This window comes from Fukomys damarensis, unplaced genomic scaffold, assembly GCF_012274545.1.
Source record: "Fukomys damarensis isolate Sample0158 unplaced genomic scaffold, DMR_v1.0_HiC HiC_scaffold_23, whole genome shotgun sequence".
NCBI lineage: Eukaryota > Metazoa > Chordata > Mammalia > Rodentia > Bathyergidae > Fukomys > Fukomys damarensis.
Window position 1 is genome coordinate 34,351,312 of NW_022900935.1, and position 17,401 is coordinate 34,368,712.

At 47.6% G+C, this 17,401-nt stretch overlaps 1 protein-coding gene across 1 annotated transcript in view; it reads left to right on the forward strand.

Annotated features, from left to right (window-relative positions):
- Nucleotides 1–17,401, forward strand: part of C8a (complement C8 alpha chain) — a 52,612-nt gene that overhangs the window by 31,933 nt on the left and 3,278 nt on the right. Inside the window, exons 8-10 of the mRNA XM_010603634.3 lie at nt 10,898–11,023; nt 12,066–12,226; nt 16,062–16,284. Of these exons, the coding sequence (XP_010601936.1) occupies nt 10,898–11,023; nt 12,066–12,226; nt 16,062–16,284 (510 nt within the window). The remainder of the gene's footprint in view (nt 1–10,897; nt 11,024–12,065; nt 12,227–16,061; nt 16,285–17,401) is intronic.

Genomic DNA, 17,401 nt, shown 5'->3' on the forward strand with positions numbered 1-17,401 from the left:
ATATGAAAAGTTTTTAATAGATATATGTCTCTTTGATGCAAGATTTTAACATAGCATAGCGGTTAAAAATAGTAAATTTCCATTTACTAACTGTGCGATCCCAGGTTAAAAAAAAAAGTAATCATTTTAAGCCTCCATTTCTCATCTGTTAGTTGAATATTTACCATTCATATCACAGAGTGAGAAATAAGTGAATGTATCCATAGATAATATTTAGTACATTGTCCAGCTTCTGAAAAGCAATAAATTTCAGTTGTGGAAAAAGGTCTGAAGCAGATCGCTCCATTCAAGTTCTGTCTCCATCTTCTCCCATTCTTGTGAGCCACAGGCAAATCAGTGAACCTCTCAGTGTCTGAGTTTCTTCCTCCTCCTCCTCCTGCTCCTCCTCCTCCTCCTCCTCCTCCTGTTCTTCTTTTTCTTTTTTTGGTACCAGGAATTGAACTTGGGTCCTTGCACTTGTGAGGCAGGTGGTGGAATCTCTGAGCTAAATCCCCGGTTCAGTTTCCTTTTCTTCTAAATGAGACAGTGACAGCACCTACCTCATACGGGTGTTATGGATACAAAGTGAAACAATCTGTGTGACTGTGTAGTCCAGTCTCTGACATACAGTAAAGGTTCACAGTGTTACTTATTATCACTGTACTCTGTTAGTGTTTGTCTTAGTCTCCTTTCTATTGCTATCTCAGAATACCTGAGACTAGAACAGAGAGTTATTTTGGCTTACGGTTCCGAAGGTTGGAGAGTCCAAGAATATGGCACCGACACCTTCTCATTCTCTTGGGGGGGCCTTTGTGCTCCTTCATAACTTGGCAGAAAGCCAAGTGGGTGCATGTGTAAGACACGGAGCACTTCCTAACAACCAGCTCTAGTGAGAATGAACCCCTTCCCCAAGAGAGGAATGAATCCCTCTTCATGGCCCAATCACTTCTCACCCCCTCACCTGTCAACACCATTCATTTGGGAATGAAATTTAAACGTGTGTTTTAGAGGGAGTAAACCACGTTCAAACCCTACCACCGTACTATCACCACGTGTTTCTTATTCCTGGCTTGCCCGTTTTTAACTCTGTCGTCTGAACTGTTCTGACCCCTGTGGAGTGGGGGTAACGGAAGACCTCTCTCACAGGATTCTGCAACATTCAGCTCCGAGACATTGTTCAGCGGGAAGGGAAATCATTATCATTATATTCTGCCCGCAGTGGCCGGTGCTTTTGCAATCAGGCTTCCTCCCCAACCTGCCCACTTTTTTGATCAAGGTCATTCATTTCTGTCTCTGATGCTTCATCCAGTTTTGGAGGAACCAGTATTCCCATTCATCAAGGTCTCTCTGAATTCTCATCACTATCTTTCAAAGTGTTACCAACTCTGCCCAAATCAGAGCCTGCTTTCCATCATCCCTGCCCCAGATAGATGCCAGACAACGGTGACCCTGGAAGGACCCTTCCAGCAAGAGTGCTGTACGTCCATCCGTCACCGATCATCCCCTCACCATCAGAGTCCTCGAACCAACTTGTCACCACTGACACACAGCAGGGAAAACCCACAGGGACAGAATCACACCCCTCTCTTTTCTTTTTCTTTTTTTATTTTTGAGACAGGATCTCACTATGTAGTTGAGACTGACCTGCAAATCACTATGTAGCCCAGGATGGTCTTGAACTCACAGCAATCCTCCTGCCTCAGCCTTCTGAGTGCTGGGTTTACAGGCGTACACCACCATGCCCAGCTACACCCCACTCTTAATTATAGCTCTATCTTCTCTTCCTTTATTCAGCCCTACCTTCCTTATCCATTCATTCCTTTAGCCTGTCGTTCAACAAACATTAAGCATGTGTGGTATGGGAAGCACATACTAGATACCAACACAATTAATACATGGGCCCTCACTGGGGGTTTGTAGAAGGTAACAGAGTTCTGCTTGGATATTACCATCTGATTATAGTCGGAAAACATTTGTTTCATGGACAGTCACATCGGTTATTACCCAAAGTGAACTCACACTTTATTTTTTTTTTATTTTCTGTACTTAGAATCAACCAAAGTATTTGGTTTTAATGAAATGTATTCATGCATAACAACTCCCAATATTTGTAAAGTGAATATATATGCACATGTGGTATTCAAATCAATCTTCATTGCAGCAGTCAGAGAAAATGTATTATTATTTTCTCTGATTTTTGCAGAAAAAGTTGAGGTCAAAGAGCTTAGGCAAACAGCTCAACATGACTCAGCAGTGAACCAACGTCTTTTGGGTTAGGCTTTGTGTCCCAGGCTTAGGCCAGTCTTAGTCTAGCAGTGTAGCAAGGCAGCTAACAATCAAGGAGCATTTTCTAGTTTATGGGGACTGGGTTAAGCACTTCAAATACACGAGCTCACTTAATCGGGAGGCACTTGTGAAATGGCTGTGACAGTCTCCAATTTGCAAAGAACTAAGGTTTAGCCATGTTAAACTATGCACCAAAGGTCACACAGCTCTATCAGTGCAGTCAGGGATCAAATTTGGAATCTTTCATCTTAACCAACATGCTACAGTGTCTCCAGCATGTCATAACCTAGAGCTTTTCTGACTACAGGCCACAATTCATTAGTAGATTGTCAAAGAAATTTAGTAGGCCCTAACTAGCATTTAAAAATGTTTAATCAAACATAATATAATACAATGGAAAATATGAGAGTGCATCAATCAAAGTACAGTTAAGTATTAAAACTTCCTTTAGCCAAGTATTTGCAAGCTGGATAATGATGTGAAACATACTTCTTACTTTTGGGGGTGGTCAAGGGTTTCAAAAAACACTCAATGCAGTGTGTTCCACTGACAGCAGACATGTATTTAATCACTGTATATAAAGGAAAAATCACCAGTAGCCATTAGAGGGGCACTGGGGAGTTCATGAGTTGGGGTTCTCTAGAGAAAGAGAATCAGCGGTGTCTCTGTGGAATTGGGAACATTTATAGAAAACTGTTCAATCATATATATTACAATTAAAAGGCTTTAATTATAAGGTATTGGCTGTCACAATTATGGAATCTTGTGATATATCAAAGATCTTCCATCGGCTGGAGATCCAGGACAGCTATTTTGCAGTAAATATGTTTTGAGCACCCCTGATTTCTGGGAAACTAGGCTGAAGCACACAGACCCCCACCTAGAGGAATTTACAGTTAGTTGTGAGCTGAGGAGGCACAGTGCTTGGAGAGAAAACGATAGAGTTCAAGCACAAGGGTGGAAGAGGCCCATCTTTTCTGGCCCTCCTGTTTTCAAGGCTCCAAAGATATTCGTACCTTCTTTTCCAGAACAGTAGGAGTCTATGCTCCCCTGGTGGAGAGGGAGCAGGGCTTTCTCAGTGGCGAGGGTCACATGGGAGTCGATGAAACAGCAAGCAGGGCAGGGTAACAGGAGGAGAGCGTCCAGGTTCACTCAAGCCTGGACTCTGTTGAAGAGGCTTGTCCCTGGGCCAGGGCAGAAATACACTCAGTCCTGTGGCCAGCTGGGTTACGCCAGCAAAGGAGTCAGAGGGTAGCCAGCTGCAAGAGCCAGGCAAAGACAATGCTGAACGCAGGGGCACCCCTGCCGCTGGGAAAGATGGCCTGCATTCAAGTGAGCATGCTCCGGCTACTCTATGGGGCACCTCGGCAGTCCCTGGGCAAACCATTCCCACTTTCTTTTAGGGACGCATCACCTCTTCTCGCCCCCAGTCCCCAGTCCCCTGATCTCTGCCCAGCCTGGGTAGGAGTCTGAGCAGCCATCCTGACGCCCCAGCTCTGGGGTGGGAGCCCGGGGCTCAGCAGTCTGTACCACACTACTGGAACAGCTGGTTGTTGGTGTGCACCCTGTTCATTGTGCACCTGCAGGGTCTTGGCCAGAGGTGGAGGTGGAGCCACAGGAGGGGCCTGGTCTCTTTCCAGCTGTGGTGGGTCAGAATCCAAGCTGCATATGCTGTCCCTGTTCTCTCGAGCTCCGCCTTACACTCTGAACAGTCAGGGGTGGTCTCTGAGAAGGTCTGGGCTGAACTGGAGGAAGAGGTACAGAGAAACCTGGATTGTGAAGCCCCCTATTTTTGTGGCTAAGCCATGGGGGATAGCCCAGCAAGCCTTTTACTGTGCCCGCTAAGCAACCAGTCACCCCGAACAGAGAGTCACTGGATTCTAACAAGCTCCAGGCTTTATCCCCAGTTACCATGGCAACCAGGCTTCACGGTGATGGATGTTATTGATTGACTGACAGGCTCTTGGTGTCTTGGCTCGGCCCCATTCCCCTTAAGTCATCTGCATACACATGGAACTGGGAGGCACTCTCAGTACCATCCTTCTGGCTTTGCCCTGATTTTGAATTTCCACCTCTAATATCACTGAAAATAGCTTCCCACATAAAGGAGAAAAACTGAGCGAGAGTCAGAAATCTTCCCAGGGCCACCCTTAAGCTTCTTCCCCATAGACAATGTAATGTGGAGAGAGAACAGGGCCTTTGGACACCGATCTTAGTCCTTTTCTTCTTGCTTATTTACCTACAGAGTAATTTTGGGCAAGGGACTTAAATTCAGTTTACATTGTCTTGATTTATTCCTCTCTAATATGAGAATAGCCATTCCCGTTGTGGAGCAATGTGTGAAGAGTAAGCGGAGTCACATATGCGAAATCCCTCGCCGGCTTCCATAGGTTCTTATCCAACCCGAGTGCTGTCTCAATTCCCTTCCTCGATTTCCTTCCCCCTGGCCTCACAGATTACACGGCACAAATATTGACTAAGGAAACTCCTTCTGCCAAACTCCTTTGCTTTCTTCATTCTCAAACCTCCCAGATCAGAACAGGAGCCAAGACCCGAGAGCAGCCTGCAGCCTGTCCGCTGACAGACATGATAGCTGCACTTGACCATTATCGCTAGGCAAGGATTTGCACGCTCAACACTGCCTGGGTTGATGCCTCTGACCCTCCCAACAGTCCTACGAGGTAGTGGCTGTTCAAATCCTCACCTTACACATGGGAAGCTCAAGAACAGTGAGGTGGAGTTCCTGCTCAGGCAGTCTCCGTTTCTGAGGCTGGCCTTCAGTATGCTGCCTCTTATCATAGCCAAAACCACCTAGAAAAGCTGTATCCCCTGTGGGCAAGCACTGATCTGAGAGAAGGAAGACCAGCATCGTCCCTGAGAGTGTGGCTGGCTTTCCCTGAGCCTCATTGCCTGATGAGGTCATCAGGGAAGCAGTGGCCTGACCTGGCTCCCTTTGGTACCATCTGCGACAGTGGCCTGGAGTAGGGGCCTCTCCGCAGGGTACCCCACACTGGAGTGTGTGGAGCATCCCCTGAACTGGGCATATCACACCTTGCTTCAAAGCCCTGATTCTTGGGCTTCTTAGGCACGGGATTTGGGGCACAGTAGCAATGGCAGCTAAGCGTTGTTGACCCCCTACTTGTACCAACACTATGTTTAGGGATTCCCTCATGAGAAGTATTATCATTTCCATTTTTAAAGATTGGGAAAACGAGGCACAAAGTTAATAATTTAAGTCACACTATTAGCGAATGGTAGAACTGGGTCTCCGTGGTTCACACTGTGAGCCACCACAATTACAGCCTTTTGCAGGAAGCTTGTGATACAGGCAAATCCTCCTTGCCTAGAAGATGGTTAGAATCATAGCATGAGTTAAGGAAGTGAAGCAGATAAAAGTGCTTTATAAAATGTCGACTGTTGTTTTTGTGTACTGGTGAGTGAACTGATGGTCTTGAAATTCTTCATACTGAGCTCCAACCTCAGCCCCCTTTTCATTTTTTTTTTTTTAACTTTGAGACAGGGCCTTGCTGTATTGCCCAGGCTGGGCTCAAACTTGAGATCCTCCTGGCTCAGCCTTCCTCAGATTGCTGGGATTAAAGTGTGCACCACCACACCCAGCTAAAATATCAACCCTTGCTCAAGCACAACTCTTAATCAAGCTTATAAAGTTGTGATTTGCAACTTCAACAAAGGAAGATCTGTGACCCTCAAAACATTTTAGAACTATTGTCTAAGCAGGTTGGCATCAGCCAGTCTCTGAGAACTCTTGGGTCTGGCCACCTGCCAGGTATTCGTTCTGCTGACCCTTGCAAAGACAAGAGGTGACTTAGAGGCTGCGGTTTCATACTAAGAACAGGGCGACAAGTTAAAAGTCACGACTAAGGTATATTAAGTACAAAGCTGGAGGGAGGTGCAGGGGTATTGCAGGGCCTCTTAGGCAGTGAGAAAAGGCTGTGGGGAGCTCAGCAGAGAAACTAATGAGTTTGCAACTGGAAGAACGACATGTGCTGAGGTACAGAGGGACTCCCACCATTCTTGGGTCCTTGGGAAGAACCATCAGTTTTCATGGATGCATAGAGGCATAAAGGGGCCAGGTGAGCCAGCCTCTGCCTCTCAGCCAGCCCAGGAAACAGATTAACCAACTGTCTTTCCCAGTGTGACACAAGACATGGACCATTTCATTTGCTTGGCCTTTTAGGCTGTCTTTGGAGGAAACCAACATAGCGAAGACACAGCGGATAGAACATAGCAACCTGAATACTATTTGTTTGTTGCAAGGAGATAAATAATGAATGACACCTGCTGTTTTCCACCTGATGCTTTTAAACTGAGGGGTGACAGGAGACTTTCTGTATTCTGCACCCTAGAAGTCAAGCTGCCTGGTTCTGCCTCAGAGCCACAGGGAGAGCAGCCTTGTAGAGGAAGGGAAGGAGGGGGCAAGAGGCAGGCCGCTCCTTTCTGTACCCTCTCAAGGACCAAGAGACAAGCAAGCAAAGATGTGGCAGCCGGAAAAAGGTCCTTTGGTCTCCTGGCTTGCCCAACAGGCACAGCAGCAGCTATTCTCCAGGTCAGAGTGGAAAAAACCCAAGGCCCCCATCCGACACTTCCTTGGGATTATGACTATTCACACCCCATCTTGCTGACCCTTTCGAGCACAGCTCCCCCTAGGAAGCCTTTCGTGGCCTGGGCCCCGGTCAGTGTCCTCTCACAGCCCGATGCCTGTTTACACACCCACTTCCCATCCATGACTTTAAACTCACTGGCTGTCTTTAGCCTCCCCGCCCCTTTATGTCCAGCATGCCTTGGGCACAGTAGGAAAATCATTAAAGTTTCCTCAGACATTCCCAAAGTGCCCTGGTGTGCTGTCACAGTTTCGGAATCTCAGTGTTAGACCACTGATCTTTGTCACTCTTTTTTTTTCTTTTTTTGGTACTGGGGATCGAACTTGGATCCTTGCTCTTTGCAAGGCAGGCAGTGGAACCACTGAGCTAGATCCCTGGCCCTATCACTCTTTAAACCCTTCTATGTGCCCCGTCAGGCAGCCAGCCAGCCTCTGCTGGGTTCCCTCCGGCAATGGGGAGCTCACTGCCTTATGAGACAGCTCCTCTCTTAAGGAGGAGATGAACTTCCTCAGTCCCTCCAAACATTTCCAAAAATTGTGTTGAATTTCTTCACCTTTAGGCTTACTCTTTGCTTAGCACTCCCTGCCTTTTTTCATTGTATATTCTTGTTGTAAGAGTACTTAACAAGACATCTGCTCCCTTCACAGACGGGTAAGTATGCAATGTGGTATCTCTAACCATAGGGACGATGTCACACGGGTCTCTAGAACTCATTCATCTTGCATAATTGAGATTTTATGTCTATTGATTAGCAGCTCCCGGCCTTCAGCCCCAGGCCACCATTAAGCACCCTTTAGTTCTATGACTTTGACTACATTAGGTTCTTCATAAGTGGATCACGTGGGCTTTGTCCTTTTGGGCCTGGCTTACTTCGCTAAGCATCATGTCCTCACCCTTTGTTTATGCTGCCACATATCACAGCCCTTTTTAAGGGCTCAGGGAAGCTCACTGAGGGAAGCCTTGTATTCTTACTTCCTGTTAAGACTGTGGATCCTGGAAGTTTGCAAGGACCATTTTGCTTTGTGTGCTCTATGTATCTGTCCAGTCTCCTGAGGGCTTTTCGGATCCTGACTGCTCGAATTATGCTTGGCTTTTCCTGCTCCTTTTTCTGTGGAGATGGGGCAAGACTGACTTCTGTATCCATATCCAGGCTGTTGTGGAGACCCTCTAGATGCCAGTGCCCCAGCCACACCACCAGAGGTCCTCCTTGGGTCACAGCACTCAGCGTCTGGTCCCAGATGCATTACATAGGGATCACCTGACATTCTTGTTGAAAATACAGATTTTACAAAATCTATCACAACTGAAGGAAGTGGGGCCCAGGAATCTGTGTTTTTAATCACCTTCCAGCTGATCTGAATGGATAGTCAGGTTAGGGAACAATCAGAGTTCAATAAGTTCACACACTCCAAGATAATAGTGGAGTCCTTGGAGTCTAGCCCGGAGGGACAGGTGTGGGGCAATGGTTCTGTAGGTGCAGTCCATCTACACAGGCCACACAAGTTCTGTGCGGTGTCTCCAACCTGTTTACTCCTTCCTCTGCATCTCGCTTACTCTGTTTTCATCTTACTCTGTTTTTGAAAACTCTGTTTTGATAATCCAAGCTTCCAGCTCCTGGCTTTTGATACAGGTTTGATCTTCTCTGCCCCCGTCGCCTGCTTGTTGTTCCTGGTTTCCCATGTGCTGTAGACAGCTCTGTTTGTGGCTTCTCCTGCATCTTCTGGTGAGAGCTTTCTCTTCTAGCCCTGGCGTAGTGAAACAAGCAGCTCTCAGGATACATATTCATCTTTCATTGGTACCTTGCCCCAACCCTGCTAGTTTATTCAGATCCACGTGTTCACATTGGTTTATTCCCACCACGCCTGCACTGCCCGAAACACAACTGGTACTGTGTACCAGAGAGCACCCAGTAGGCACTGCCTAACTTTTTCTCTCTGACAGTGGAAATCTTTAGTCTGATGCAATAACTGGGATTAGCAAAAATACTGCAGGCTTCTGAGCAAGACAGACCTGAATGGGAGTCTCAGCTGTATGGCCTTCGGCTAGATAATTAACCTTTATGAACCTCAAGTATCTCGACTATAAATGAGAAGTGTGGACCTGGTGTCTGAAAGCACTGTGGCTCTCACATGCTATGATTCCGTAGGAGTCGCAGCCTCCCCTTACAGGCTGGGACCTTGTTTGCTGGTCCTCAGAAGGCACTATTTTTGCAGTGAAGTCTCCCAGCTCCAATCAGCCTGGAATTCTCCTCTGCTGGCAGCCTTAGTGGACCGAGGGCAGATCCTGCAGGAGCATAATTACCCTGCAGGCGTCCTTCAGCCCCCGTTAATCAGCTAGTCCTGTGACTTTAACGTGGCAGCTCTCCACCACTCACCTAATCAATCACTCTTGCTCCTGCCCATGAATTCTTTTCAGCCACTTTTGTTTATCACTGTTGAAGCATTTTTAATCAAAACAATTAAATATGCTAAATCTTCCTCAATTAGTTATGCATTAAAAATGAAAAGTGCTTGAGTGGAAATGGCTTGGTGCTAAGTGCTGGTACTCATGGCATCGCTTCCCCCAGGCATCGCCAGCTCAGGAGGGAGGGATTTGGAAACACGTTCATGGAGCCACAGAGGGTGCCTCTGAAATGGGGATGACCCCTTCTCTCCATACACGGGGGAAATTGAGGCCCAGTAGTGTCATGGCTCTTTTCCAATCTCTTAGAGAGAATCAGTGACTCGAGTTGAAGTTCTAAGAGTCCTTCCATCAAAAACCCTTATGAAAGGGTTTGTAGCAATAATTTATTCCCTCTCTTTCCCCATTTATCAATCATTTAGCTTGAATACTTATTGAAATCCTACACCACAGCAGACTGTGTTGCTGTGTAGAAGAGACAACAGTAAGTAAGATTCACTCCCCTGGCCTCAGAGCTCTTCAGTTCGACGAGGAGATACAGGCCAGTGAAGTTCGGTTCTCAACAGCCCCTTGAAAATTTAAACTAATCCTTAGCTCAATTGAATGACAAGCTTAAATTATTTTTTCCTTTGTGTGTGCCAGAATAATCCTGTGGTTGGAAATTATTTCATAGTTGTAGTTAAAAAGCAATGATGTTTCCAAGTTCAAACCGTGGTTCATGACTTTCAGAAGGCCCCATTCACTAGGGGTAGAGTTGGGCTCCGTAGTGTGGTCCTGTCTTGCTCCACTCTGTTCGTCTGGCCCTGTCTTGTCAGGTAGACCTATGCCGGCTGCCAGTTTTGTGCACAGCCAGGCTATGGATCAGAGCTGTGGCTTTCCTGCTTTAAGCAGTGTTTCTTCCATCTTTGAAATGCAGGTTCCTTAGATGTGGACAAATCCAGAGCTAGCTAATGTGGAACTGATGGGCGTAGTGGGGTCATGAGAGCAGGCAAACTTCTTATGGTGATCTATCCATCTTCAAGCAGGTCTCTGATCACCCTTTTGGGGTACAAGAAGGACCCTACCCAAAAGAATTACAATGAATATGATCCCTGAGGCCCAAACAAAGAACACTGGTATCTCTGAAGATGGGGAAGATTATTCTGACCCCAAAATAGCTCTTCGGAGAAATTGATATTTGGATGGGAGCTTGAGTAGATTTTAGAAAGATGGGGAAGAGGAAGGGAAGGAGACATTTATACTGATGGACAGCCTGTGCAATATGGTGCCCGTCACAGGTCAGGCAGTATGCAGAGCTAGGACCCTGTGGAGACATGTCTTAGAATCAGTGCCTCAAGGGGAGTTAAGAGAGAACGGGCAAAGAGGAGAAAACTAGGATTTCTGAACAACTAGTATGTGCAATACACATCCCTTCTCATTTCAAGAAGCATTTGGGCTGGGATTAGACAGAAAACTGACTTGGGGTAAAAAAAAACAAACAAACTGAGACTTCAAGCCAGATCTCCAGGACTCGAAGGTTGAAGTCAGCTTTTACTGCTGTGAGCTGATTGCACCGTTGCAACTCGTACCACTTCGTCAGCAGTCTGCATTTCTCTGTCTCCCTACTGCAGGTGTTACCAGCGAAGATACTAAGAAATGCCTTGGAGGTGCTCTGGGCTTTGAGTTTGGTGATAACAAAAAAATTGAAGGACGTCTATCAGGAGAATTTTGTAAAAACTCTGGACCTGGTAAAATGGGCAAGTGTTGAGCCATGCGTCTCCCCCAAACAGAAGCTAGACTTCCCTTTGGACATGAAATCAGGGCAAGAAAGTGAGCCCCCCAGCTGATTCCATTTCAGTCAGTAGTCGCACCGCAGGTGCTGATACCCCAAACCATGACCTGTAGGTCGTGGATCCATTTTGAATCTAACGTACACGGACATCACCTGAGAAATGCTTGACTGTATTTTGGGCACCTTCCTAGACTTCAAGTGCTAGACAAAGATAAGCAGGAATGGGGATGAAAGGAATGAAAAATGGTCTGCCGGGTTGATGGCTTGTTAAGTAACAGAGGGAGGGAGGAAACAAGTTTACTCACAGAGGAGAATATGATTACCAAACCCAAATCCAAGCTCAATGAAAAATGATGAGAGAAGGATTACACAAGAATATTAGGTGGTATTTTCTGAACAAGTCAATGTAGGCGTCTCTGTATTCATCAAAGACTCATTTATTCATCAAACGTCGTGAGTGTGTTTTTTTCCGGGTGAGACACAGAGGATTCAGGGACTATGAAAGAGTTTCTAGTGGTGGGTGAAGCACATAGTGAGAGTCAAGTTACATCCATTGTGCTAGGCTCCGGCCTCAGGGCTGTAAGTCAGCTTGCTTCCCCTCTCTGTGGTCCTTCATTCCCTAGGCAAACAATGGCCTTTCTGTACAATTCACCCTTTCCCCCAGGGAATGTCTGACCCCTCCATTCCCTGTGCCCTCAGGGGACCCTATGATGACATACCTCACTGCACTTACAATATTTGATTGGACCTATTGGCAGGTAGCAGGTGCTGAACGAACATTTGACCTAGGAATGAATGGCCATCCATTGTCTTCTGTGCTCTGGAGGATGAATCTGTTTCTAAGTCTTGGTCCTTTCCTCCACCTTATCCTGCTAGTCAGCCGAGCAGAGTAGAAGTAGGGGAATCATCTCAGAGGAGGGCTGGGAACACTGGGCCCAGCCTCGTGGCTGGCCAGCCAGTCCTTTGGCTTTTGGGGAATTGAACTAATTCAGCCATTTTCTTGATAGGAGAAGAAGCAAAGAATGCCATGGGTGTGGAAGACGTCATCGTTCGAGTGCGAGGTGGCAGTTCTGGTGTTGCTGAGGGCTTGACACAAAACAGCAGCACCAATGCGTACCGCTCCTGGGGGAGATCATTAAAGTATAATCCTGTTGTCATCGATTTTGAGGTAAGTCTTTTCGCAGTTGGAGAAACCCCGCATCTATGAGGAATGCGAGTGAAGTAGACCAGATCATTTTACAGTTTTGATTACAAGCCCATCAAAGAACAAGATTAAATGTAACGGCACGCTGAACTGGTGGTCTTGCCCGTGCCTGCCAAGAGGAGGGTGGCCCTTCAGACACCACCCTGGGGAAAGAGGGCCTGAAATATACTCTGTCGCTGGGGCCCAGGTTTATGCTGGCAGAACCAGAAGTTCTACAGGGCTAGGCCACATTCAACAAAGATCTCACATTTATACATACGACACTTTCAAAGACACACCTGCTGTGATGTTACAGGTTGGTGAACGTTTTTCCTGGGACCTGATAGTGAATATTGTAGGCTTTTGTGGGCCACCTGCAGTCTTGGACGCACAGCTGGAGTAGTAATCATAGCAGTAATTGTTATGCTTCCTCTTCTTCTTTACAAGTCTTTAAAATTGTACAAACCAAACTGGTTGTGGTGGTGCATGCCTGTAATCCTGGAACTCAGGGAGGCCAAGGCAGGAAGATGGCAAGTTCAAGGCCAGCCTGAACAATTTACAGACTTCACCCTGTCTCAAAAACAAATAAACAAATACATAAATAAAGGGCCAGGAAGTTTAGCTTAGCTCAAAGGCCCTGAGATCCATTTCTAGTATTGCCAATAAAAAAAAAATTAAAAGAAGTAAAAACTATTTTTAGCTCCAGGGGCAGACAAAAACCAGCTGCAGATTGGGCTTGGACCACAGTATTTTCTGTCCCTGCTCTGAGTTATCTCTCCCTCAGTATACAGAGACTCTCAGAAAAAGACATTTCTCCCGTGGAAAAGATTAGGAAACGGAGGCTGGGGAAATCATTGTGAAGGACACAGAGCTCCTATGTGCTTGGATTTTCAGACCTCTTCTCTTAATAACAGAAGAGTCCACTAAAATAAAAAGTTCATGTTTCCAACTTTTCCAGTGAAATACATAGTAAGTGTTTCCCAACCATCTCCTCTCTACCCTTGCCCATTATTTTGCATGTATTTAAAATCACAGGTATGAAGATGCTTCAAAAACACATACCCACAGTTAAGCCGAAAAGTCTATTATAACATTCTGCTTTCTATGAAGAGAAAGGTCAGATAGATTAACCTTGATTTCATTTCTTCTCCAGTAAGTAAGGGACCACTTTCACGCACCTGTAATTCACACAGGGTCTGAAAATTGCTATCATCAAGCTATTAGTGATTCGGGCAAAAACTGTAAAATTGATATCAGGAGAAATATATAAACTTTTATGGTCAAGAGGTGAACTTTGTGTTTGCCTTGAGCAAAATGTCCAAGAGGAAGTCTGAGGTTCATAACTTGGAGAGGATATCTTGGGGTAAAATTGATATCAGGAGAAATATATAAACTTTTATGGTCAAGAGGTGAACTTTGTGTTTGCCTTGAGCAAAATGTCCAAGAGGAAGTCTGAGGTTCATAACTTGGAGAGGAAATATCTTGGGGGGGGGGTAAAAAAAGCTCTGTGTTTAGAGGAAGAAAGATACAGTTTGGATGGTGGCTCAGTTACCTTTTCCACATGTGACCTTGGACAAGTTACTCCATCCTTGGAGCCCCAGTTTGTGGAGTTATATCATAATCACCAGGAGAGAGATAGAGAGAAAGAGGGGGTGGATGGGTGCTTCATGAATATCAATCAAGAAAACAGGTCCATCATGGAGGCCGCTGCTGGCAAATAACAGGGTCCAGGGTGAGCCACCCCAGACTGATGGGAACACGAGTGATCTCCTCACAAGCCACACTGTCCCTGAGAAGTGTGAACCTGACACTGTAAGCCACGGTCAGAGTTCAGTATGTAAGGGATACTGCCAGCAACTTGCTTTAAAAGGGGAAAGCTCCTGGAGAAATGAAGGATGAATCAAAGGAAAGACAGGACAGACAGACAGGCAGAGAGACCAGTTAGTAGCTATTTGGGACCTGATACTCAGAGCTGAAACTGTCTTCCTCACACGTCTCCAGAGCTCACAGTGTTTATGTGTAAGCGAGCACTGAGTCTGATTCTGTGGTGTACATTGTGTGGCTAGGTTACATATTATTATGTGTTAGTTGCACCCCATAGCTGAGTCATTTCCCTCTGCTGTGTCTGTGTGCTCATCTATAAAATGGAGGCAAGATCACTGCCAATGCCTCCCAAGCCCTAACATGTAAGATCCTTCCTTCTCCACCTCTCTGCACTCCCTGAAGTCCCACCTGCCCATCCCAGGGAGTGCTTCCTTCCCACTTCCTGAGGAGTCCTGGGAGGGAGATGTGGGGGCTGAGTGCTGAACCCCACAGCAAGGTGAAAGGGAAGCTGAGTCAGCTGCCGCCGGGGCCACAGGGCAGCCGTCCTGTACCCACATCCCGGCCATGGGGCAGAGTTCCCTGCACTTCCAGTAAATGACCTCCTACCCTTGGCTGGGCCCCAAACAGCCCAGATGTCACCTGCCTGGTGACTTCTGCCAAGGCCCCTGACCACACGCCAAGGTCCGTCACCACAGACCTTTCTGTCCTCATTTCCAGGAAGCAGTCAAGGCTATGACAAGTGCCCTTCTGCCCTGTTGTGGCTCACTCCTGCCACTTGGGCAAATCACTTTCCCTCCTGGGGCCTCGGGTTCCTCGGAGAAAGCTTTCGTTTTTTGGATCCCTTGGGATGCGTAGCAGCATGGTAAGCGTGCTGAGGCTAGCGTGTGCATGCGCAGTTTGAACAGCACCACCAGGGTCCGGTCGGTTTTCTTTTTCACTATCATCACACCTAACCAGTAAAAACGGTGCCTTATTTTTATTTTACTCTTCCCTCTCCTCTACAATGTTAATCTCATTACTTCCACAGCTCATACACATTCCAGGAAGTAGCTACTCTCCCCATTGTATAGTACAGAGAGGACTGGGCTCAGAGAGGGGCAGGCAAGCCTCCTAGGCCACACAGCCACGAAGCGAGTGTCATTTATTGCTTTCACGGTGTGACAAGCGTTTCCTTCGTGTCACCTCCCTTTGTCCTCCCTAAACCCTAAACCAGGAGAGTGCCTGTTCCCACAAAGGAAGGAAGCTCAGCCTGCCACTGGGCAAGGATCACACAGCTGGAGTAGGAGAGTTAAGATTTGAAGCCAGGTTTTCAGACTCCAGATCCAATGCTCTTCCTCCTTCACCCACTGGTTCTCCGCCCAAGGCAGTTTTGCCCCCAGATGACCTTTGTGGTATCAGGAGACAGAGGTGCCACCAAATATCTGCAAGGCACAGGCCAGCCCACTCCTGCCAACAAGGATCTCCCTACGAAGTGTGGCCTCAGCTGCCGGTGACTCCACCCACCACCAGAGAGCCCTGCTCGTGCGGCCAGGGGATCGCTCAGCTGCCGTAGCACAGCTGCCTTTGTTCATGCAATGGTGGAAAGCAGAACCGGAAAGTTCCCTGGGACACCCAGACGCGGGGGTGCGCTGCGCTCCTCAAGCGCTAGAGGCAGCAGAGGAGCTGGCGCGAATCAACTTCTGAGGGCTCTTCCGCCTCTGGGATGGGGAGGGTGTGGTTCAGAGCGCCCAGGTCCACCTCCGGAGTGGCTGTTGCCCTGAACATCTGTGTATTCCTGAGCCACTCGCTGAGCACCCAGAGCTGCATCTCCTCATTTCCGTCATCTTTGAGCTGGGTGTTCAGTGCCTGTCTACTGACAGGTGGCCAGGATCCACGATGGCTGGAGAAGGTTGGGCACCTGTGCCAGAGCCTGACAGGCAAGCAGGTCCCGGGCCCTAGGAAAGGAAGGAGCCCGGGGAGGTCCCTGGGCCTCTCCTGTACTCTCCTGTGCCTGCAGGTGCAGCCCATCCATGAGGTGCTGCTGCATACTGACTTGGGGTCTCTAGAGACCAAACGCTGGAACCTGCGTCGGGCCTTGGACCAGTACCTGATAGAATTCAACCCCTGCCGCTGTGGACCCTGCTTCAACAATGGAGTGCCCATCTTGGAGGGCACCAGCTGCCGGTGCCAGTGTGGCCAAGGTCGCCAGGGCCCTGCCTGTGAGCGGATGGAGAAAGAGGGTAAGAGCGACATATCCTACTCAGCTCCGGCCTGGCCCAGTTCCCAGGAGCCAGTGCAAAAAGGGCCTTTGAGGTTCTGGGCCCTCCTTTGTGGACCTGCTCACCCACTACCCTAGGAGTTTTTTTCCTCCCCTGTCATGTGCCATGATTCTTATGCATTTTCCCTGACTGACATCAGGCCCTCTATTGTCTGACTGGAATGATAAGTCCAGACTCCAGGGTCTTTGGCTCTGCTGGCTCCTCTGGAGCTTCAGAGGAAGAATGGGCTTCAAGCCTCACTCCCAGCTCAGCTGACTGCTGCTGAGCCCTGGCATCCCCCGGTTTGTAGATGCCCCAACCTTTGCCTCCTTCCTCACATGCCAGGCTTCCCTTTCTGTCTGTTTTCTCAGGTCATAGGATCGGAACAACTCTAATCTGGCACAGTCCTCAGCTTAGCCAGGATCCCATCTACAAAGATCTTATTTCCAAATCAGATTACATTCACAGGCAGTGGGGGCTAGGACGTGATCATGTCTTTTGGTGGAACGCAGTTCAACCCACTAGCAATAAGTCGTACCAGGAAGAAGTGTAGATGGAAAATAACATTGAGGCAAACAAGGTTTTATGTGTATACACTGCAGCATGGACTGCCAGGTGACAAAGAAAAAAAGTAACCGCACAAGGCTGAAAAATTCCTTCCCTTAAAGATGAATCTAGGGACATGAATCCTCCTTTTCACCAACTCACCCCCATGATACAGGTACTGCTGAAGCAAAGCTCAGGGTTCGGAGAAGCAAAGAGTAAGGTTGTTCTCTACTATGCCAGGAACTTTACTCTCGGCTCTACTTCATCAGACATTGGCAAAGCCAAGTGGGTGATCAAGGGGAGTTAGAAAATCCAAGCCCATGGCGTGAGAGGAGGACCCGGATGGACTGGGAACCCGGGGCATGGAGGTGACTCGGGTAGAATGAGAGCCACACGGACAACACGTGGGAAGGGATGTGACTTGTGTGCAGCCACAGAGATGAAGTCCTTAGGACTCATGGAGAGAAGCTCTAGCAAAGGGATTGGGGCTGGATGAGGAAGGACTTTCTTCCAGATGCCTTGTGGTAAGGATGGAGTGAGGAAGGGTTTGGGT